General features: G+C 47.8%; 1 protein-coding gene across 1 annotated transcript in view; it reads right to left on the reverse strand.

The window, feature by feature from the left end:
• Atp9a (ATPase phospholipid transporting 9A (putative)) overlaps nucleotides 1-20,084 on the reverse strand; it is a 92,638-nt gene extending 72,554 nt beyond the window's left edge. Inside the window, exons 1-4 of the mRNA XM_015479649.2 lie at nucleotides 19,831-20,084; nucleotides 18,378-18,522; nucleotides 16,551-16,664; nucleotides 10,561-10,669 (exon numbers count right to left, since the gene is read on the reverse strand). Of these exons, the coding sequence (XP_015335135.2) occupies nucleotides 10,561-10,669; nucleotides 16,551-16,664; nucleotides 18,378-18,522; nucleotides 19,831-19,832 (370 nt within the window). The 5' untranslated portion in view covers nucleotides 19,833-20,084. The remainder of the gene's footprint in view (nucleotides 1-10,560; nucleotides 10,670-16,550; nucleotides 16,665-18,377; nucleotides 18,523-19,830) is intronic.
• Between the last annotated feature and the right edge of the window lie 2,474 nt (nucleotides 20,085-22,558).

Genomic DNA, 22,558 nt, shown 5'->3' on the forward strand with positions numbered 1-22,558 from the left:
AAAAAAAAAAAAAAAAAAAAAAAAACCATGCCTGGGGACTATGATCACTGTGCCCTCGGCACACCTGCTGTCCACAGTAGCTGGCGCTCACCAGCATCTCCCACTTGAATTCCGGTCACTTCACAGAGAACTGAAAGACATGCTGGAATAATCTGTGTGCACGACTCTATGTTTTCATTAATGGTGCATATTTTAAGTGGTTTATGACCACAGACATTTTTCAAAGCATTCAGATGTCAATTCAAATGACTCTCTGCAATAATAGCCACAGAGTTTGATTCTAAACAATCCTGGCATTTTATTCAACCTGGTTATGTGAACCATAAGCAGGGCTGCCACCACAAGTTCTACACACAGATATTATGACTTCTAGAAAGATCTTGGGACTGCCGGTGCACAGCTCTCAAACTCACCCTACTAGGAGAGCCTCTAGCACAGAGTGGTGCCTCATTTCCTAAACTTGATGCTGACCCCATCCAGTGGCTGAGCCCGGGGAACACCAGGGAGACCCACAGGCCTCAAGTTTCATTGTCTCAGGCTTTGGTCAATACATTTACAGAGAGGCTGGCCAGCGGGCCCTAATCCAAACAGTACAGCTGCATCTGCAGGGCATCAGTTCCAGGACCCCCGTGGAAGCCAAACTCGGGGGTGTTCAAGTCCCTTATACATTGCATAGAAGCTGAGCACATCCACATCTCTCATTATTTTGAATAATCACTCTAGATTACTTAGGGTGCTCATACCATGTAAATACGTCATACTGTTTAGAGAATAATGACAGGGAAAGTTTTCAACTGGCCCACACCACAGCAACCCCTGTAGACCCCTCCCCCTGCACACTGGCCACAATGTGACACTTCTGATGCAACCTGGGTGGAAAGGGAGGAATAGTCTGCAGAGCTGAGGGCCCTGGAAGAGGGGTAGGTAGAGAGAACTCTTTGACTGACTGAGCAACCTTCTCTGGCTCCACTAGGGGGCAGCCACGGGAGCGGGCAGGGACCCAGCCTTCTTTCTGGTGGGCTCAGGAGGCTCTGCTTGGAGGAAGGTCATAAATTCAACCTGGCCCTCAGCGCCAATGAAGTTCCCCTCACCTGAGCCTGCCCCAACTTTCCCAAACATAAATTTACACATTGTCTTTGGGGTTTATGAGTTAAATTTAGGCTGCTGGCCTTTCTGAACAACCACACCTGGGTTCAGATCCTGGGGACTGCGTTACAAGTTAACTTGAAGGCAAGCACAGGTTTTAGCTCTGGCTAAACAACAACTGCTCATGTATCTGTCCATCCGTGAGCAGGACGGAGAACAAAATCAGGAGGCCTCTCCGGAAAGGCCTGGTCATGATCCTGGAGATGCAGGATCTAAACCCCCCTCTGGCATAGATATTTTCTAAATTCTTCATTTAAAATATATATATATATATATATTTAGTTGTAGATGGACACAGTATCTTTATTTATTTTTATGTGGTTGCTGAGGATGGAACCCAGAGCCTCCCACGTGCAAGGCGTACTCTCTACCACCGAGCCACAGCCCAGGGCCCTAAATTCTTCATTTTTTACCGTAAGCATGAGGTTGTTTTCTAAGAAGAAAAAAATAATAAGCTCAGGTTTTTTTCAGTGACCAGGCCCAGATTTTTCCCCTTCTACAACAGAGGCCTGATTTACGATCAGTTAATTTGAACTGTGCCTCCCTCTGTCCATCTGTTCTACCTCAACAAAAAACCCTTTAATCCACCGTGTTTGCAGAGCAGTTTGTGAGTCACCCCAGCAGGCCGATCCTTCATGTGAACACTCCAGCCATTCCTGCCCAACAGCCAAAGACCTCCCCTCCATCTCGGGGGCCAGGGGAGCCACACCACCACCAGGCCACTGGTGCTGCTGAGCTGGGTTTGATCATTAGCATCCAGGGGAGGGGAGTGAGTCTCAGCTTTACAGCTTCAACGCAGAGAGACTTCCAGGCTCCCACTTGATTTCACCAATGCAGGATGCTTGGTGAAATAAATCTGGACTTCCCATCTCACGGTGCCATTTCCTTGTCATCAAAAATACGTAATTCAGGGCTCAGTGGCAGAGCGCATCTCAATGAAACATGGCCATCTAAGGACTCCTGGGCTGGGGTAGGGAAGGCGCAGTCTGGTAGGGAGAAAGACAATCGGAGGAGAGAGGGGCCCAGGTTAGATGTGAGGAAGAGCTGCATACTCTTATCTGGGATCCGCTCCCAGAATGAAAAAAAAAAAACTTCAGATTATGTGAAGGGCCACAAACACGCACTATCTGACCTTCCATCAACCACCTTTCTGAGTCTTCAATAAAGGTTCTTACAAAAAAGAGGAAGAAGAACAAGATAACAAGATACAGAGAAGCCATCTGGCAGAGCTTCCTATCTTCCTAACAAAGTCTGTGGAGAAAGAAAAAAATAACACTTTCACAGTGATTGTTACAGATCTCAAAAGATAGCCAGCTCTCCCTGCAGCCCACTGAGCTGGGAAAAAAAATACTGCACTCTTCCTGGGTACTCTGATGCTGGGCGTGCTCTACTGTTTTCATTAAAAAACAAAAAAACCAAGGGTCCTGCAAATTATACAGCGGGTCAGCAAGGAAAGTAACAGCACCCTGCAACCTCTTTTTAAAGTACCCAGGAAGACATGGCCCTATCCCGGGAGAACCCTGCATTTCTCCCTTTTGGGTCCCCTAAGATCCCAGATCCCATTTCTAGGCTCTAGGTTTGCAACTACCTAAAAGTTGGGTACGAGATTTTTGCAAAAGTGGAAAGTTCTTTCCCCGTCACATCCCAAATCACTAAATGTCTTCCAATAAATTCATCCCTTCCAGCTTTCGCCACTTCACCCGAGTGGCCTTGCGGGCAGTTTATTATGGGCAGCAAACTTCCACTTACTGGAGCTATTTGTTTCTACAGAGGCGACCCCAAGCCTTTCATAAGCAAATCCACCGAGTCCACCCCAGGCCTTTCATGGATGACAGCTTCAGAATAAGAGCAGTTTGTCTACATTGCAGGGAGAAACCAGATGTTTCCCTTGAATTGAAACAAGCCAATGACAATTCAAACTGCAGAACAGCCTACCAACAAAAATGTTCCTTCTTAAAAATTCCAGGGTGCTAGTATGTGGGGCCTATTTTTTGATGCCAAACAGCTCCAGTTCTTCCTCCATTTTCCATTGTGTGGGGGGGACACTGATGGCTTTTGTAGATCTCCAACAACAACCTCCACGCACTAGCCCTGGTTAATGTATTACTCTTTAACTCACTCTCTAATCTAACTGTGACAGTGATGAGTTGTAAATTCTGCACCCTGTGTACATTTCCTGGGGTTGATGTTAAAACACCTCCGCAGACCCAGCAGAGTTCAGAGGTTTAAAGGGGAAATTTTCATATTCAAACAGTGGTCTGCATTCCCCACATCCCAAGAAAAGACTTATTTGAAAACCAGCACAGGCTTGAAAAGTATCATTATAAATACACGATTCCTTCCTGTTGCTCTTGTTTAAAACACTGAAAGGGAAAAAAAAAAAAAAAAGACCAAAGTTTAAATGTATCAAGCTCATATCCAACAGAGGCTTTTAAATAAATAGATAATAGTCTTGCCAGCTTCCAGTGCCCAAAATGATGAAGAAGGGTAACACCCCAGCAGGGGGCAAGGCTCTGGGGAAGATAACAGTGCCATTTGCATGTGAGATTTTTTTCAGGGTTTGTTTTTTTTCATCAAACAACAGATCAGTTCACCACTGATTTGTAGTAAGTGAAACTGAATATTGGAAAAGAGAAAACACACCCTTAGAGAACTGGAATAACTTCGCTTCTGTTAACAAGACTGCATGACCCCCAAAATGGCAAAATCTGTTTTAAATAAGACTGATGCTCTGAGTTTCAGGGAGGGAAGCCTGGGAAGGGGAATTCTCTGCTCACTGCACAGCATTCAAGATCCTAAGAGGAGGATTATTGCGGTTTTGCGGCTTTGGCATCAAAAAGCCCATCCCTGACAATGGCTTCCTTTACAAAATTCAAAAAGCACACCTTAATGTTCACCCAGGTTGAACAAGAGTGGATACTTTGAAAACATGCGTGGTATTTCATTAAGTTAATCAACCTGAGCCGAATAATTCCCCGTTAACACATTTTCCCCACGTTATTCTACCTTCTCATCAACTGCAGTAAAACACAACTCCCCCAAAGAAAACTGCACCCTGGGGGTGCAGCTCAGTGTCAGAGCACTTGCCCAGCATGCAAGAGGCCCTGGTCTCCATCACCAAAACCACAAAAATAAATAAATAAATTTTAAAGGAAGAAAAAAAGGGGCTGGGTTGTGGCTCAGCGGTAGAGTACTCGCCTAGCATATGCGAGGCCCTGGGTTCGATCCTCAGCACCACATAAAAATAAATAAATAAAATAAAGGTATTGTGTCCAACTACAACAACAACAAAAAAAAAAAAGAAAGAAGGAAGGAAAGAAAAACATGTATTCTCAGGTCTCAAAATGCAGTCACATTAATTGCAATCCCAGATAATTATTCAGAGCAGATTTTGAATGAAATTGGGGAAGCGGGGAGGGATCTTCAAAGGGAGGTGAGATCCTTGAGCTCATGGGTGGTTCCACACCTGGGAAAGGGTGCCCAGCGTGGCTAAGGGCCTAGAAAGAACTGGGAGAGGAAAGGTCTCCCGGCTTTTCACCACATGCAGAGGAGAAAGCGAAGATGCCAGGGGTCTCAGCCCTTGGCACTGATCCTTAGAGCAGGACTTGGTTAGCCATCAGTCCAGGTGTGCCCAGCAGGACAGGGGCAGTGTTGACCGCCTTCATTATGCCATTTGCACTTTTTTCTCCAGGTGAACTATCCACTGATTGTTATCCCTTGATCAGGAGCTGGTCTGGGAAGGCTCTCCTGGTGAGAACACCCCGGAATGCACCTGGGACAATGCAAATCCAGGGCCCCCACTGCCTGGGACAGGCACACACACTTTTGGTGTGGGGAAAGTAAGTGCAGACAGAGGTCATTTGTAGGCTAACTAGTCTTTCTCGACCCGACCCAAATCTTTTTTATTTTATTTATTTTTTTGAGGTGCTTGGGATCAACCAAATCTTCCGAGTACAAAACTGTTTTTCTGGGTCCACTACTAGTTCAAGTTCTCTTTTTTTGGCTTCATTTCCAATGCCAAATTCATATAGGAAGACAATTTCATAATTACAAAAATTCACAAAGGTCCCCAAACTGCTCTTTAGTGTGAGTTTTTAACCCAGGGGGAAGGGGCACCTGTTTCTCCTGTGGCACGGCTTCCCCTTGGCTTTCAAGGAATGAGGAGGCTGCAATGACAGGTTTCTTTGGACTCAGAAATGTGTTTTAAGATGCCTGAAAATCCTAAAAGCCCTCTGTCTGCACTGTATGTGTTAATGCTAAATGTTACAGTCATCAATGAGCTACCGTCTGGGAAAGTGCTGAGCTCAGCTGCTGCACATAGTAGGTGCCTGACTTTAAAACCTAAGGGTTTACACTCAGACAAGCCGGTCAGAAACACCAAGCTCTGTCCTTAACTAGCCCCATCAGCTCAGATAGTTTAGATCTTATTATGGGCTACTCAGCCTTGGCCCGAGGGGTGGGTGAGAAAGAAGCCTCTTCTCCCCAGTGTCCCCATCTCTGGAAGCCACATCCCCAGGGTTGTTTAAAATCACCAACTGGGGGCTTGGGGATGTGGCTCAAGCGGTAGCACGCTGGCCTGGCATGCGTGCGGCCCGGGTTCGATCCTCAGCACCACATACAAAACAAAGATGTTGTGTCCGCCGATAACTAAAAAAAAAAATAAATATTAAAATTCTCTCTCTCTCTCTCTCTCTCTCTCTCTCTTTAAAAAAAAAAAAAATCACCAACTGGCCAGGCCTGGTGGCGCTGCACGCTGATAATCCCAACAACTTGGGAGGCCGAAGCAGGAGCCTTGCAAGTTCAAGGCCAGTGGTAGAGCAGCCCTAGGTTCCATATCCAGTACCACAAAAAAATAATAATAACCACCAACTAGGACTTAACCACACCTGGTGGGCTCAGGGTAGGAAGAAGTCCTTCCAGTTTCTCCTGCTTCCCAACTGGGGAAGCATTTTTTTGAAACAGCTGAAGCGCCTCTTGTATACACACCTTATACACAAATTCCTGGATTCCAGATCCATCCTCCCAGAGACTCAGGTCCTCCATGGCCTACCGGGTCTTTTGTTTTCTCTCTCTGGAGGGAGAGGCTCAGGAAGCGCGGTCTGACTGGGCAGAACGAGGTAGAGCCAGAACCAGGGGTCCTGCAGCCCAGGCTTTGGGCTCCCCAGTAGAAGCCTCCGCTCAACCTGAGGCTCTTGGAAGCTCTGTTAACCAGGGCAGGCTTCACGGGCTCACCATCTGGGTGCTGGCGTGGGTCCCACATTCAGTCCAATGCTCTCCTGCGAGCAACTTTTTTTTTTTTTTTTTTGGCTGGTGCTGTGGCACATGCCTATAATTCCAGCAACTTGGTAAGCTGAGACAAGTTTGAGACCAGTCTTGGCAACTTAGCCAGACCCTGTCTCAAAATTTAAAACCAAACAAACAAACAAATAAAAAAGAGCTGGACATGTAGCCCAGTGGTACAGCACCCCTGGGTTCAATCCCCAATAATGAGTCAGGGTCTCACTAAGCTACCGAGGCTGCCCTTGGACACCCAGGATCTCCCATCCTCCTGGCTCAGCTCCCACATAGCTGAGATGACAGGCACATGCCACTGCACCTGGCTATGAAATTCTTAAATGACGTTTGAACATGGGTCCTATAGGCTTGACTGACAGTGGGTCCCACAAACCCCGTGGCCAGGCCTGCTCTTTGGTATCCAAGACTCAGGATAAAGGTCACCTCCTCTGGAAAGACATCACAGCTCCTCTCAGATGGGTTCCTAAACCTCTGGCTCATGCCTCCATTTATATACCCCTTAACCAACCCCTGCAGCAAAACCATCAGCCTTTCTCCAGTTCACATAAAGTTGTAGGCACAGTGCCAAGTTCTCTTGTGCAAGAGGTACAAGGTAGGAACTCTCCACAGTGGGGGGGGGGGGGGCATTAAAACAACCTAGTTGCTGGGAACTTAACAGGACCTGCCCACCCAGCAGGGAGAGGTGCAGTGGAGACCCTTCTGCAGAGCACAAGCGGAACCACTACTCTCAACTACCAGAACTGCTCAGAAGGAACAAGGCAGTGTCAGGAGACGGAATGGTCCTTATGAGGGCCACCATACTCCCACGTGTTGGAAGCAGCTATTTTTAAAATCTGTTGGACCGAGGCCCCAGAACATTCTTAGATGTTCATGGCCTGTTCTGCTCAGGGTCAGTTCGCTCAATACAGCTGGGGTGAGCTATCATTGATTCCAGTTACACCTCTGTCGAATGGTTTGATTTCCATCTTTAACTCAGTACCGAATCCTGTGCTGATCCAAAATATTTAAAATTCTCCCGACATATGTGCTCTCTCGTCAGACGGGGCATTCCGGAAAGTCTGGACCGAAAGGAAAGTTCTGGCTTTCGCCTCTCTGCAGAACAGATGCTTTCACCATGGCAACGGAGTGTGTGCTGAGGGGAACTCAGAACTTCCCACTAAAAATATGTCAAGGCCCATGGAAAACGAGAATCACCCCAACAGCAAACCCCCCCGTGTGAAAACAAAGGACACAGAAAAATGCAGTTTGAAAACTGTTATCTGGGCTAGGGGCAGGACTCAGGACACTTGCCTAGCCTGTGTGAGGCCCGGGGGTCCATCCCCAGCAGCACAAGAAAAACAAAAACAGTTAACCGTGGTCCACTTTCCCTCCCAATGGTAAGGTGCTCATTATCAGAGATTTTGGCTCAGCTGTTCTAAAATCATTCTTTTTTTTTTTTTTTGAGTCTGAGTAAGTCTGAAATTTTTTTTAATCTGATTGAATTAAAGCCTCTGAAACTATAGCTGTCTGCCAATAAGAATCTGCACCTTTGGCAATTGTTTAAAAGTATATCAATTCCCAACCAAGATGCATGTCGTGAATCTAATTTTGAAGCAACATCAGATAAATACAAACCAAGGGACAGGTTACCAAGGGACTGGCCTGAAACTGGCCTGTCCTTTAAAAAAAAAAAAAAAATGTCAATGTCATGCAAGACAAAGAAACCCAGGAGCTGTACCAGGTGAGAGGCCAAGGAGCGAGAATGAAATGCCACCAGTGAGCTGGACGGGTTCCTGGACCGGGGGGGGAGAAAATCCACAAAGGGCATTTTCAGGACAAATGGCAAAATTTGATTAAGGACTATAAATGAGATCAATAGTAATGGATCAAGGGTAAGTTTCCTGATTTTCATATTTGCACTGTTATGTGCAAGAAATGTTCTATTGAGAATTAGACACGAATATTTAGGGATAAAAAGGAATTTCCTCCGCAACTTGACTCTCCGATGACGCGGGGTGTGTGTAGAGAGGCTCCTTAAAAAGCAGATGTGCTTACTGCTAACAATGGCTGCCTCTGCGAGGGGCTCACAGGAGATCCCTAGAGGAGTTTTGCAACTTTTTTTCCCACTAGCTAGAAAGTTTAGGTTTAAAAGCTACATTGGTACAAATATGGCTACTATTAATCAGGAAATGCTGTAGAATGTCAGCAAAGACCATGGCCTGCAGCCTACTGATGAAGGTCATCTGTTTCTGAAAATCCTGGACAGTTACTTCATTTTGCTTCTGAACTTACTCAATGAGGTGTTGTTGGTGGAAAGCGTCCCTTAAGGAAATACTAACAGCAAAGTCAAAAAGCGGGTTCTCTCCTTCCTCCCGCTGCGGCCTCACAGTGTGGGCTTGGGACTCTGGGCCTCCCCCTAAGTGTATCAAGTAATTGGAGTCGCCTCCGTCGCTCTCCAGGCTGACAGTCGGCTCGCTGTTTTGTTGGGGTCAAGACAAATGGCGGAGCGAGGGCCTGGGCTAATATTCAGAACTGTGTTCTGTTTCCTTCGAGGTTGCACCGGCGGGACAATGGGGGCCATGGGCCACAAAAGGCCACCAACAAAGGAAGACAAGTTTTTGATGCTGGAGCCATCTGCCAATTCTCCTGAGCGTCTTTTCAAGAACTGAGTGAAGTGATGGCAGGGGCTGGGAAGGGGTGCTCAGGGAGGACAGGAAAAGCCACTGCAATATGAAAAGAACCAAGGAGGGAGGAGGGCGGCTGAGTGGGAGCCCAGGGCCCCTTGTCTTGAGCTTGAGAGACCCTCTGCACCCTCTCTGGTGGGGCTTTTGTCGGTTGCCAAGCATTTTCGATGCTATAGTAAGAATATGTTATTAAGGGCGGATTTAATATACACGACCACAAAAAGGCCCCTGCCGAAGGTCTTCTGACTACCCACGCGGAAAGCCGGAGCCTTCTGCGGAGATTACACTGGCTTTTTTCTTTAGGTGGCAAAACGTCCTGCATACAGTAGCTTTGCCTTAATGAAGCATTTCTAGAGCAACTCTGAATCTCCCCGCATCCCAGAAACTATGAATTTCTAAGACCACCAACGATAAAAATGTATTCATAAACACTGAACATACCCACGCTGTCAGGATATGTTAGAATTTCAATTGTTGGTGGATGAGCCCAAAACATATCACCCCAACATTTTTCCTGGAAGAAAATACTACGAAAAATCCTGAACCTGTGGACAGACTGCTTGTGTAGAAGCTGAACTACACACTGTAGCTCAGACCCCGGTCAAGAACCAAGTCCCCTGGGCATCTCTGCCGGAATCCTCAGTTTCCCGCAGGCGAGGCACGGTTTTGATTCCCCTCGGCTCTCCTAAAACAGCATGAATTCCTGAGGAGAGCTAGTCATCCTAGAGGACAACCGACTGCACCTTTCTCCACTCAGACTGGCTCACCTTCAAACAGAAGGCAGCCTTGGCGAGGCCGCTCCTGGCTTCTCCGGGGGTATACTGGGGTGGGCTTTAAAGTGCTACCATCTAAAATGTGCAGCAAATCGTACCAGGGGCCAGGGACCAAGTTCATCAGGCCCCTGGTCTTCAGGTCAAAGTCATGCTCACGATGCCTCAATATCGAGGATTTATAAGATGCCTTCAAAGACGATGTTGCAGATACAGTGTTTGTGTAAATGTGTTGTCTTCGTGAAAACTAACGCTGCAGGGTTTGCCTGGAGAGTAATCACTGCCGACAGAGAACCTCTGAAAGTGGGTTATCTTTGAAAGCTGCTCATGGCCTCCCACGTGACAGGAGGGCGCCCTCTTCCTCCTCAGCCAGCGGGGAAAAGGGAGCGGGCAGCTCAGGAGGGCACAGAATTTAACTCCAGGTGGAGGCTGACCACGGGCAGGTATTTGACGGGACCAATTCCTACAAGGCCAGGGGCAGAGCCCTGGGCCAGAGAAGCTGCCCGAGTCCTACCAGGCCCAGGGCAGATGGAACCGTGCCGTCCCCGCTCCCAAGCTCAAGCAACCGAGTGACCGAGCGACAGTCTCCCCACATGCCACACCCCAGCCCAGGCCTTCAACTCTGCTCCCATGACCGTCAGCGGCCTGTGACAGCTGCAACCCATGGCCCCGAAGCCCAGGCTGACCTCTTGCCGTGAGCCGGCTGTAGACCTGGGAGTTGACCTCCTTGTCGCGCACATAGCATCGGATCTCCTCCACCGCCTCTCGGATGACAGTGACAGCCAGCACGAAGCCCTGAAACGAGAGGGGACAGGGGGTGAGCCCTGTTTAAAACAAACAACTGTATACCTTCCTGCAGATGCCAGGGGCAGAAGAGGTGAGAGGCCGCTCAGCAGGGCAGTGGGCAGGACCCAGGGATCATCCCGCACCACCACCCCAGTCTGGCTCTCCCTCTGGGAACACACGCTCACTCACACCTGGAGACACGCTACTAGAGAAACACAGAGGCGGCCACCAGCGTCATGTGGCACACCCACATGCGCCATCGCAGGGCCTGGGAGGGAAATGCCTAGGAAACCCGACGTCTTTCCACAGGCCAGGGACGCACTTGCTCACAGACACCTCTCACGGTGCCACTGTCAAAATGCATTTCATCAGGCCGTGTGCACCCACACCACAGAGCAAGGAAGCCATCCTCCTGTGCATCTCCAGCAACCCAGGTGGACGGGGTCACTAACAGGGACCATTCAGCAACGTTAAAAAAATAATAAGAGCCGTCCACTGCATTGACAGCAGAGAGGGGAAGTCAACCTTCCAGAATGTACAGCACAACGCTGTCCCTATGAACAACAAAGAGCAAGTGACCTGCTAAAGTACTTTCTAACTTCCTGGACTGAAAGGAACTTGTTTCAACTTTTTTTTTTTTTTTTTTGTACCAGGGATTGAAACCAGAGGCACTTACCAGTGAGCCACATCCCCAGGCCTTTTTATTGTTTTGAGACATGGTGTAAGTTGCTTAGGGCCTCACTAAGTTGCTGAGGCTAGCCTCAAACTTATAATCCTCTTGCCTCAGCCTCCTATGCTGCTGGGATTATAGGCACATGCCACCACTTAATTTTTTTAACTTTTTTATAAAGAAATCATAGTAAAGCATTGACCATGTAAGTATCAACCAATAAACATTAAAACACACCACAAAAACATGGACCTTCCCCTCAGTTCAGGACCCCCAAAAATCTGGTGGGAGAGTGAAGAGGCATCCACAGCAACAATCTATTTCCAATTCAGATTTTTCCTCTTGTATCAATAGAAGCAAAATCATTCCTTCATTTTTCTTACACTTTCACAGTCGTCTTTGTATTCTCCCACCGGTTCCCTCTGCCTTCTTTTAAAGATTGCAGGAATAGTTACTGCCCAGGGGTGAGCACTGTGGTCCTTTGAGGATTTCATTTTCATATTGCTCATCCTGTCAAATAGATTAATTTCAACTCAAAGGACTTTAAATCTCTTACATAAACCTTGCCAGGGATGTGCAGCTTCGTGAAACTCCTCCAAAGACCCACGCATGGTTACAACCGAGGGATTGCTCCCGCTTCCAATCAGATGTAAAACACATGCCCCAGCCAAAGGAAAACGGGTACATTTCACAATAAACGCATAACCAGACAACACAGGAAGGCGAGAGAAATGTGTTCTGGAGGGAGCTCAGACCTGGTTCGCAGAACTCTCCCCACCCCCAACTGCTGTTTTGCTGTTCTGTACCAGAATCTGGGTTTTCGCTGTGTTTTTTCCCCAAATGTTCCAGTTTCTATTTCTCTCTGCCTGGGCCTGGGTAAATCCCATTGATGCTAAAGAAAATTGTGGTTCATTCAAAGATAGGATCGACTCACTAACCTCTGGGCTGCAAATAAATAGCACCTAAATCATACCTGCCACACATGTGCACACACATTCTGATTAATCTGAACTCCTAGGTTAAAAACTGCTTTAGGAAAGGATGCGAATGTCATCCAGAAATACATTCCAACTATCCACTTTAAGATATCCCTAACATCCACCAATTCTTAAGGAAGAGTTTTACTGGGAGGGGGGCAGTCTGAGCTGGTAAGGAAATCCTGCCATCATGCAGACAAGCAGTTCCCAAGGTGCTAACCCTCTTTTGTAAAGTTGTACATCAAAAATAGACTAAGCCCAGCCACTCAGGAAGCTAAGGCAGTGGGGTCATTTGAGCCCAAGAGTTTGGGAAAAACTTGGGGGGGGGGGGGAGAGATTGATTTACTAGAGCAACACTAATCTATGGGGGATAAAAAAAAATCAAAAAAGTAATTGCCTCCAGTGGGGGTGGGAGGTGACCAGAAGAGGCAGAGGGAAGGAGGGAATTTTCCACAGTGACGGAAACATTCTGTATCTTGATGGAGGTGGTTTATCTGAGTATTGAAAAATGTCAAAACAGACCTGAAAACTCACCTGCTGTGTGCTGTCTGGTAGTGTACCTTATACCTCAATGACAACATCCAGATTTACTATTTGGTCATCATACAAACCATTCAAGCTATCTCCTAAGAATTTCCCCCCCCCCAACATGTTAATAGTAAGGAAAAGAGCTATTAAACCCTCAAACTTAACCTAGACAACAAGTAGCATTGTCATTACTGTAAGAATTTCAAAATTAAAATGAGGACATGGGGCTGGGGGCGTGGCTCCCTGGTAGAGTGTCTGTCCAGCCCTGGTTCCAGCCCCAGGATTGCAAAACAAAAGACATATTCTGAGAATTTCCTATTATACATCATGAACTATATGAAGCATTTTTTTTCTTGCAAAAATTCATTTCATTTTCCTAATAAGTCAGGACCTAGATGTGACCATCCCTGTCTTACAGATGAGGAAACAGGCTAAGAAAAGAGGCTTATTATTTTGTAGGTAAAAAAAATCTCTTCGGGGAGGAAGGAGAAGAGTGCAGGAGAGGAAGGGTAACCAGGGGAGGGAGGAGGGACGGGAAAGGGAGGCACCGCAGACCGAGAGTCACCAAGCTGTCCTGAGAGTGCACAAACTCATCACAAGGAACCACGGTTTCGTGGGCAACTATCACGCGCTCACTAAAAAGATATTAGGTGAAATCAGCCACCATCACCTGAAAAATAGCTGCTGATTCGTCTTTAATCGTCATCCCCTTTCTATAGTCCTTATTAAGAGTGGTAGAAATACAAGACAAACACCCCAAACTTAAGCGTCTTGGAAAAGCTCAATATAAAAGGGCCCATGGGCTGGGTGGGGTGGTGTATGGCTGTAATCCCAGCAGCTTAGGGGGCCGAGGCAGGAGGATCACATGTTCAAAGCCAGCCTCGGCTATTTAGCAAGGCCCTAAACAACTTAGCGAGACCCTGTCTCTAAATAAAATACAAAAAAAGGGCTGGGGATGTGGCTCAGTTAAGCACCCCTGGATTCAATCCCCAGTACCAAAAAAGAAAAAAGGTCCGTGGCATGAAATGAGAGAACTCCAGAGGCTGCTCGCACCTGCAGACAAGCTGTTCACCTGCCTGGCTTCCACCCCCAGCAGAGGCGGTGGCAGAGGCCGCGGCTAAAAGAAAAAACGGTAATTACTGCCTACACTGACAATCAGGCTCCTGGCTTCTCTTGAAAACTCAGAGCATCGCGTTAGCATGGAGGCAACACCGAAAAAACTCAACAGAGCTTATCTTATTTCCTACCCAATTATCATCAGCCATTTAGGTTGCCGCATAGTTCAACCACGTCTACGTTAATCCAGGTGAAAAGGGGAGCAAATTTTTGACAGATGTGGCCAATGTCTTCTCCCCCCATGGGTGCCAATTGCAATATAAATGAGGCTGGAGAGGTGCTAATATGTTTGCACCCCAAGAACTGATCAGATGATGGGTTGACACTACATGCTGGGCAGATGGATATAACACGAGAGGAGAGCCACAGGCCTACAGGGCAGGCACACAGCACATCTGAGGGGAAAGGTGTGGCAGGGGACACCCAGCTGTCTTGTGGACATCTTGGGATGCCGTTTATAAAACACAGGCACCTACGGGTATCTAGAGTTTAACACAATGTTACCCTGCATGTGAAAGGTCAGTGACTGCGTGAGAAAAAAAATTTTTTTTTTGGTTGCAGGAAGACACTGGGGATTAAACCCAGGTGTGGTTACCCATGGAGCCATACCCAGCCCTTTTTATTTTGAGGCAGGGTATCACTAAGTAGCTTAAGGCAGATATTTTTTGGTATGGACGTTTCTGTGTTTCTTGAATCATGTGGACTTATTGCTTTTTTTCTTTTTTTTCCGCAGTGCTGGGGAATGAACCCAGAGCTTCATGTGTGCCAGCCAACGCCCCACCATGGAGCCACATCCCCAGCAATGTACTGCCTCAGCTACGTCATAAGATCATCAGCAGAAGGTAGCGTGATAAATGATATTTCACGCACACTGTCACTTTTTTAAAACAATGACTTTTGGTTTGATTTGTGCCAGGGTGCAGTGAATGGCAGAGGGTCTGATCCATGCAGGGGGTGAGGGTGCTTCATGTAAAGCAAATTGCCAACACGTGGGTCTGGCAGCCCCTGGTCAGGTTTGCACCTGCCCATGTCTGGATGGGACGTGGGCTCACTGTCATCCCCAGGCTTCATGCTATGAGCCCGGCTGCCTCTGGCATCTCAGCTGATAAGGTGAGGCTTCCTGAGGGTCACTTCCAGTGCAGAGGAGCACAGGTAGCACCTGGCATTGGTGAAGCATCAGGCACAGGAGGGTCTGTCACCCCAGAGACAGGGGCCTGGATGAAGATTCTCCCAGCATCCCACCTCAGTCACAAGTGACTCAGCAAGAGAAGACTGTTCCTGACTTCCAAGAGCACCTCTGCTGCTTCTGGGGAAGAAATCCGCCTCCTCCTCTTCTGAGCACAACACGTCTCCTAACCTGGCACACACGGTGCATGACACCCACCCACGGTCGTCCCTCGGCAGCTGGCTCTCTACTTTGGAAGTACTTCTGCACCAAATCCTATCGTCTCCCGCCTGCTAACACCAACAGCAACGACAAGGCTTTTGTGGAAGGAGGTCTTCTAATTTTACAACTTTCTCTTAAGTAAAAAATTTAACAAGATTTGTGAGAACCTACAGGTTCCCCTTGAGTCCCACTTGGTGAGAAATAATTCCATACATAATGCCTCTGTTTGGAGAGCAGGGGGTAGAAGGCCGGCCCTCTCTGTGTTTTCTTCTGTTCCTCAATGCTCTAAGCACATGCTCAGCACAGGGGCAGGACACTGTAGCCCCCTGGAAAACTCCACCCCATTCCCATCACGCCTCGGGAGGCCTTCACGGCTGCCCTGGCAAGAGGCCCCTCCAACGCCACCCACAGGCAGCACTGAGCGAGCTGGGATAGCCACGGAGCCTGGCCTCACCCTCCTGTCTCCACAGCAGCTGAAACACTGGCACTTATCCATGGATTGTCTGGCTCCTCCAAACATCAGGCTCGGGCTGGGGATGTGGCTCAAGCGGTAGCGCGCTCGCCTGGCATGCGTGCAGCCCGAGTTCGATCCTCAGCACCACATACAAACAAAGATGTTGTGTCCGCAAACATCAGGCTCACAGGGACAGGGACTTTCACCTATTCCACTCACTGCTGTGATCCCCTCACCCAGCACACAGTAGGTGCTCCGTAACCATTTTCCAAAAGGGGGAGAAGAAAGAAAAGGAGGTGAGAGAAGGAATGGAGGGGCCAGCCGGTTCTGTCACACTTCAGACACACGAAAGCACAGATTTTGTTGCTTTTCCAACCGCCACACTGTAACACCCCACACAGAATAAACGGAAAACGTGATCTGAGAAAATAATTCGAATATAATTAATGAGGGCAGAGGATTTGTCTTATCATTTGTCAAGTGTCCCCAGAGTCTAAAATTGTGCCATATACAATAGAACACAATAAGTGATTTGTGCAATAATGAATGACAACTGACTCATGGGTGGATGAATGGCCAGACTTTGCTGCAGTCTGATCTTGGCAGTGTTTGACATTAAAATCCTGGGGACTCCCAATGTGTTGACCGGAGGGCACTAAAAGGCCTGCTGCTGAGATTGGGGTGGGGTGGGTGGGAGGAGACAAAGAACTGTTTGCAAACCTCTGCGGCAACTCAAGGAAGGAGGCTGATCTACTCACCAGGGGGACCCAGTAGGTATACAGAGCGCCAAGCCTCATTTCAGGAACAAACTGGGAGCAGGCGAGAAGTAAGAAGTAGAGGTTGAAGAAGTACTTGAACTGGTTGAACAGCACCTGGAAGGTAGAGAGGAGATGTTCAGGGCTCACCTGGTGCGTGAGGAGTGGGAAGTGAATATTTAAAAACATTCTTAGGCGAGGGTTCGATTCCCATGCCCCTCTTCACATAGAGCTTAAGCAGTTCCATAATCTACCCAGCAAAACACATGGGTAGTGAAAATTCCACTTGAAAAAGTAAACAGATATCCACGGGAACTGTAAACAACAAATTCAGAACAGTAGTTAGTGGCAGTGGCATGCATGGGGCGTTAACTCTGTGGTGCTTTACTTCTTCAACTATATATTTTTCAGATCAGGTAGGCAACTGGAAATGTTATTACAGAAACCGTTTTAGTAAGAAATGCTTATGTTGAAAAGTCAGATCAGAAAAGGACGACAAATAGTGATGGCTAAATAGGATTTCAACACCACAAAACAGTACTGTGGAATCCTAGCCTGGTCAGGGGTGTTCTGGCAGAGTTCTGACTGCTCCCTCGAGCCCTGGGACTAAGACTGATCCCATGTAACTAGTTTTGACCAATGAGCAGGAGAGAAAGTTTCTTGGTTCTTCTAGGCTAAGGCAGTTTAAAGCCAGTACACCTCTTACCCGGGCCCTGGAACTTGGTAGCCATACAATCTGGATGGCATAAGTACAAGACAGAGGACAGTGATCAGTGCACGTAAGATTTCCCATGAGAGAGAAGAAAACTTTTATTTTTTTGACTTAAGATACACAGATTTGGGCAAGTTGTGGTTTGTGGCAGCTAGTAATGGACATAGTCAAAATCACCCCTAAAAACATTCAAATTAATCTTGAACCACACTGTAACATACCCAGGCTTCCTTATCGTTGCCCAACTTCTCACACGAGAGATTTTTTTTCCTTCCTGCATTTGAACTGATTGCTGTTGCTCCTTCTAAAGTCAACAGGCTTATATTTCAAAGCTATATTGGAAGCCAGACACAGTGACATATGCCTATAATCCCAGCGACTCAGGAGACTGAGGCAGGAGGATCACAAGTTTAAGACCAGCCTCGACAACTTAGTGAGACCCTTTCTCAAAATAAAAAATAAAAAGGGCTGGTGTGCAGTTCGGTGGGTTCAACCCCCAAGTTCCTCCCCCCACCCCACCCCCCACACACACACACACGAAGTCATGCTAGACAAAAAAAAGAAATGTAATTTGGATGAGTACTGGGGAAAAGTGTGCTCAGTCCATCCGTAGATTTGTACAAGTCAATGGAAAAGCATTGACTCTAGAAACGTTCACCAGGAAACATGTAAGTAGAATGTCCCTCTCCAGATGGCAAGGTTAAAATTTATCTTAGTTTTTTTTTTTTCCTCTATACTTTCATTTTCCAATTTTCCTATACTCCTGAGCATGTGTTTCATGGTGAGAAGAGGAAAAAAAGAAGTGTGGCTGATATTCTCTGCTGATGTTTTTATTATAATGCTGGGTTCCCCAAATACCTTTCCCACTCTTAGTTTCAACACATCAAATAAATGGGAAGTTATTCTAACCAAACAGGCAGAGTGTCACAGCCTTGATGACAGAAGGAAGTTCCCTGCAGGTGCTCAGGCCAGGAAAGATGAATCATCAATGACGAAGGCAGCAAAAAGAACACACAGTGTTTGCCAAACCTGCCCAGGGGCTCCACTTTGCCAAGACTGGCACCATCCATTCAATTTGTGGTGGGAAAAGAAAAGGGTTTGGACTTGCCAGCACATACCCCAGGAAGAAAGGTGAAGAAATTGTACTTCTGATTGTTGATAACATTCCGAGGATATCTTTGGTCCCTCTTCTCGGGGTGTCCCAGCCAGACAGTGCGCGGCCTGGGCTCGCCTCCACCACAGCATCTCAGCCACTCGCAGCACCTGTTGGAAACACAAGTCCACAGCATCAAGGCCATGCCCAGCCACGCCCACACCCACGTCAAGGCCACGCCCCATGTGGAGGCCACACCCAGCCACGCCCACATCAAGGCCACGCCCCACACAACATACCAAAGGCACACCTACTTCTCCCAGGCTGAGCCCACATCAAGGCCACGCCCACACACCAGGGTCACACCCACATCTAGGCTGGACCCACGTCAAGGCCACGCCCACACACCAAGGACACACCCACATCTCCCAGGCTGGGTCCACATCAATGTCACACCAACAAAATAGAGGCCTTCCATGTCTGTTCACTCTCTTCAGAATGCCTTTCTGTTAGGTCTTGGCTAGGTCAGGAACACAGCCATATTTGGGGTTTTGTCCTTTAGTGAGATGGGAAAATAGAGCCATGGTCCAAGTAAAAGATACTTTGTCCCAGGGCGCATGCCTGTTATCCCAGAGGCTCCAGAGGCTGAGGCAGGAGGATTACAAGTTCAAAGCCAGTCCCAGCAACTTAGTGAGACCTTGTCTCAAAATAAAAAATAAAAGATGGGCTGGGGATGTGGCTCAGTGGTTAAGCACTCCCGGGTTATATATTTTATATATATATATTTATATATATATATATATTTTTTTTTGTCCCCAAACTTACATTATGTATTTCAAAAAGCAGGATTCATTTAAAAAGTAAAAGGAAAGCACTATTACTTTTTACATTTTGCAGATGAGAGAGGGAAGCACAAAACAAAGCACCCAGGTTTATGGAGAGGCGAGGCACAGTGGAGTCTCAGCCTGGGCTTGGGTCTCCTTCACAGTCTTTCCTCCAGCCATGCTGTGGTGGAGTATTACATAAAGGGGCCAGGAGTCTCCTCCACCCCCGGCTGTCCTTTATAGCAACACCCTGGAGGTGGAAACCAGAAAGATGATGTCTCTCAGCCCAGCAGAACCTGGAGACGCGAGGCCGGAAGTACACCCAACCCAAGCACCACCTCAGCCTGCTATCCCCAGAGGGCAGCTCGTCGGCACCAACCCACAGGCACCCCCCTCCCAGCTCAGCCCGGGAGAAGGAAAGGAATGCCTGGGATCTGCACCACTCCGTGAAGGGCAGCTCACCCACAGGAGGGCTGATAAACCAGGGGTCTGGAGAAGGAGGAGCCCCTTCAGCACCACAGTGGAAGTGCCCAGGCCAGCGGCTCACCTTGCTCCAGTAAGGTGGGAAAGAGAATCCCAGCCCTGCCAGATCTCCAACCCCCAAGATGTCGACAACTGAAATAAAACCAACCGGGCGTAGCAACAATGACTCACATGATCACTTGTCCTCGGCGGACCCTCCTTCTGCCCTTCCTCCTGCAGGCCACGTCCTGGTGGGATGCTGGAGTCCAGAGCTGAACCCATACAGTCCTTGTGCTTCAGGACCCTAAAGCTGAGCCAGCCAGCAAGCTGCCTGCTCAGATGCTCAAAATTTCCACGATGAAACACAATGCTCTTTCTTAAAAATAGCATCCTCATTCCAGTAAGCCAGGGCTGGGAGTGGAGTGTGCTCAGAAAGGGACAGGTATCACTTCTAGTAACTCAGTCCTGCTGGCCACTTTCTAAGTCGTTCAGAGGTCAGACACATAGAAGTCTCAAGAAGCCCAACCCCTTGCCCACGTGCTCCTGGCCACAAATCACCCATGCCGGCCGTCAGTGGATATTCACTGAGGCCAGATTGCATGAATGTAGGAAGTAAGGAAGGAGGGAGAGAAAGAGAGGGAGGGAGGGAGGAGTGGAAATAGAGTGCATCTGACAGCCAACCGCGATTCCACGGGCAGACACATTTGTGATGGCCGTGACTGACCCCTCTAAGAGCCAGCACTCTCTCTGCATCCTGCAATAATCCTGCAGTGATAGGTCTCACAGTTGTATGTTTCCAGTGAAAAACGAGAAAGAATGGAGAGGGCCGCACAGTATCGGATTAAACTTGTAGGCTTTTTCTGTTTTGTTTTGGCAGAAGCTTCTACACATCAACTCTCCAGCTACACCCCTCATTATTAACCTACGGGTGTGTGCATGAGCACCAAGCATCAGGATGCTCTTGGCAGCAGGCATACACTGTGCCAGCAAGAGACTGGAAAGAATCTAGCTGTCCTCAGGGGGAGGCTGGGTTAATTCACTGGGTTCATCCATAAAATGGAATTCCTAACAACCGGTAAAGAATGAAATTCGTGAAAAGTGAGGTGCTGAGAGATGTCATTCTTTTGCACAAAAGCAAGAGGATACACCAACAGTCGCACACGGGAAACCTCCAGGGCAAGCTGATCCCACCCCCCACCCCCGGGAGGAAGGAGTAGGGGAAACTCCTGCACATCCTCGGGTAACACTGGCATTTTTCCCTTTGTGCACGCACCATCTAGAGACTCAATGCTTTTCAGCTAAATTCATTATGGTAAAGACCCATTTATGAAATGTCACCTGATATGAAGTACTAGTCCAGGTCCTGTGAAGGCCAAGGACTGGAACAAGACCCTCTCCTTCTCCTAAGGCAGCACCTCACTGTGAAACAGGGCTAGGTGCTAGAGGATAAAGCAAGGCCTCCATCATCTGAGCCCCGTGTGATCAGCTCCAAGTCCAACTCACTCAATCTGATTTTCACCTCCCCCATTCACTTTCCACCTGCACTGAATGTAACTTGCACTTTCCACACAGTGTTTTCTGAACAGTCAGCAATCACTACAGGCAAGCAATCCCAGCTTCTTTTCCATCAGACACCCATTCCCAGAGTATCCCCAGCAAGGCAGGGAACAACCTCAGGAGAGCATGTGGATTTGTCCACTGTCTGAACTCCTCAGTCTTGGGAATTCCTAGGTTGTTCTATTTGACTTTGATGGAGCCAATTTTAGTTGGCTACGTATTAATTACTACCCAAATCTCCTGTCTCGGATTTCTGGCTGTCACATGGCTGGACCATCCTCAAAGACACATTCCTGTTGGTTTTGCATTTCCAGACCATAGTGCCAAGAGTGCGAAGTTGAGAACTCCTGCTCTAGATTTTATTTGCAAACTAGCTGTGTTGAGTTGACTCACCCACTTGCATACATTTATTTTAGAAGGTAACCTCATACCATGGCCACTAATGGAAAGCAGCACCACTCACCTAACCAGAAGGGCAACCTCAAAACAGGACGACAGAAAGCAAAGCATGCTCCCCGTGCCAGGTGCATGCTGCTGCGAGGCCCACCCCACCGCTTCCTCTCCTTATTGCAGAGACATCAGCAAGTGCTTGGGGCTAAAAAGTGGAAATACGGAGACTGAAAAAGAAGTGTGTCATCCAGGAATGGCTGAAACTTTATCACAAAGCAACTACAACTATTACCTGCCTGCATTTTGGACACCTCTTTTGATGCCAAATATACTACAGCCATCTGATCATCCACACCTGCCCAGACAGAAGAGGTGGCAGCCGGGCTCCCCGTGGACAGTGGGTTGTACACCCACATCCCCCTCTTTCCCTGGCAGCTTCCACCATACTCTGTTTGCCTAATGGGTCACGTTCAGCACCCAGGTGGGACATCCCCAGAGGGACAGTTTCCCAGAGCTGTGTTGTGGCAGCTGTCACCTTGGCATCCTAGGTGCTGCTGCGGTTTCTTAACACCAAACTGAGCTGTCCGTTACCCACTGAGATGAAGAATCCTCTACTGCAGTTCCAGACAGGTGGGAAGATGGGCTGCAAGACACCATCCTGGAAAGTGAGAAGTGCATAAGCACAGCTCTGTAACGGCAGGACCCTGGGGCCAAGGCGTTGGCCACCAGAGCTGAGTGCAAACCCCGGCCCTGCTCCACATTGACTGTGCAGCGTTGGCCGCGCATCTTCCATTCCCATCTCTTGTCTAAGTCCTGCCTGGCTTAATTACTTTGGGACTTTGGGAATTCATTTATACAGGGTGCAGGACAGCACCTCACATATAATAGGCATTCAATTATTATTGATATTATTTCCTGAAAGCGATCTTTCCAGATCAAAAAAAAAAAAAAAAAAAAAAAAAAAAAAAAAAAA

Source organism: Marmota marmota, unplaced genomic scaffold, assembly GCF_001458135.2.
Source record: "Marmota marmota marmota unplaced genomic scaffold, marMar, whole genome shotgun sequence".
NCBI lineage: Eukaryota > Metazoa > Chordata > Mammalia > Rodentia > Sciuridae > Marmota > Marmota marmota.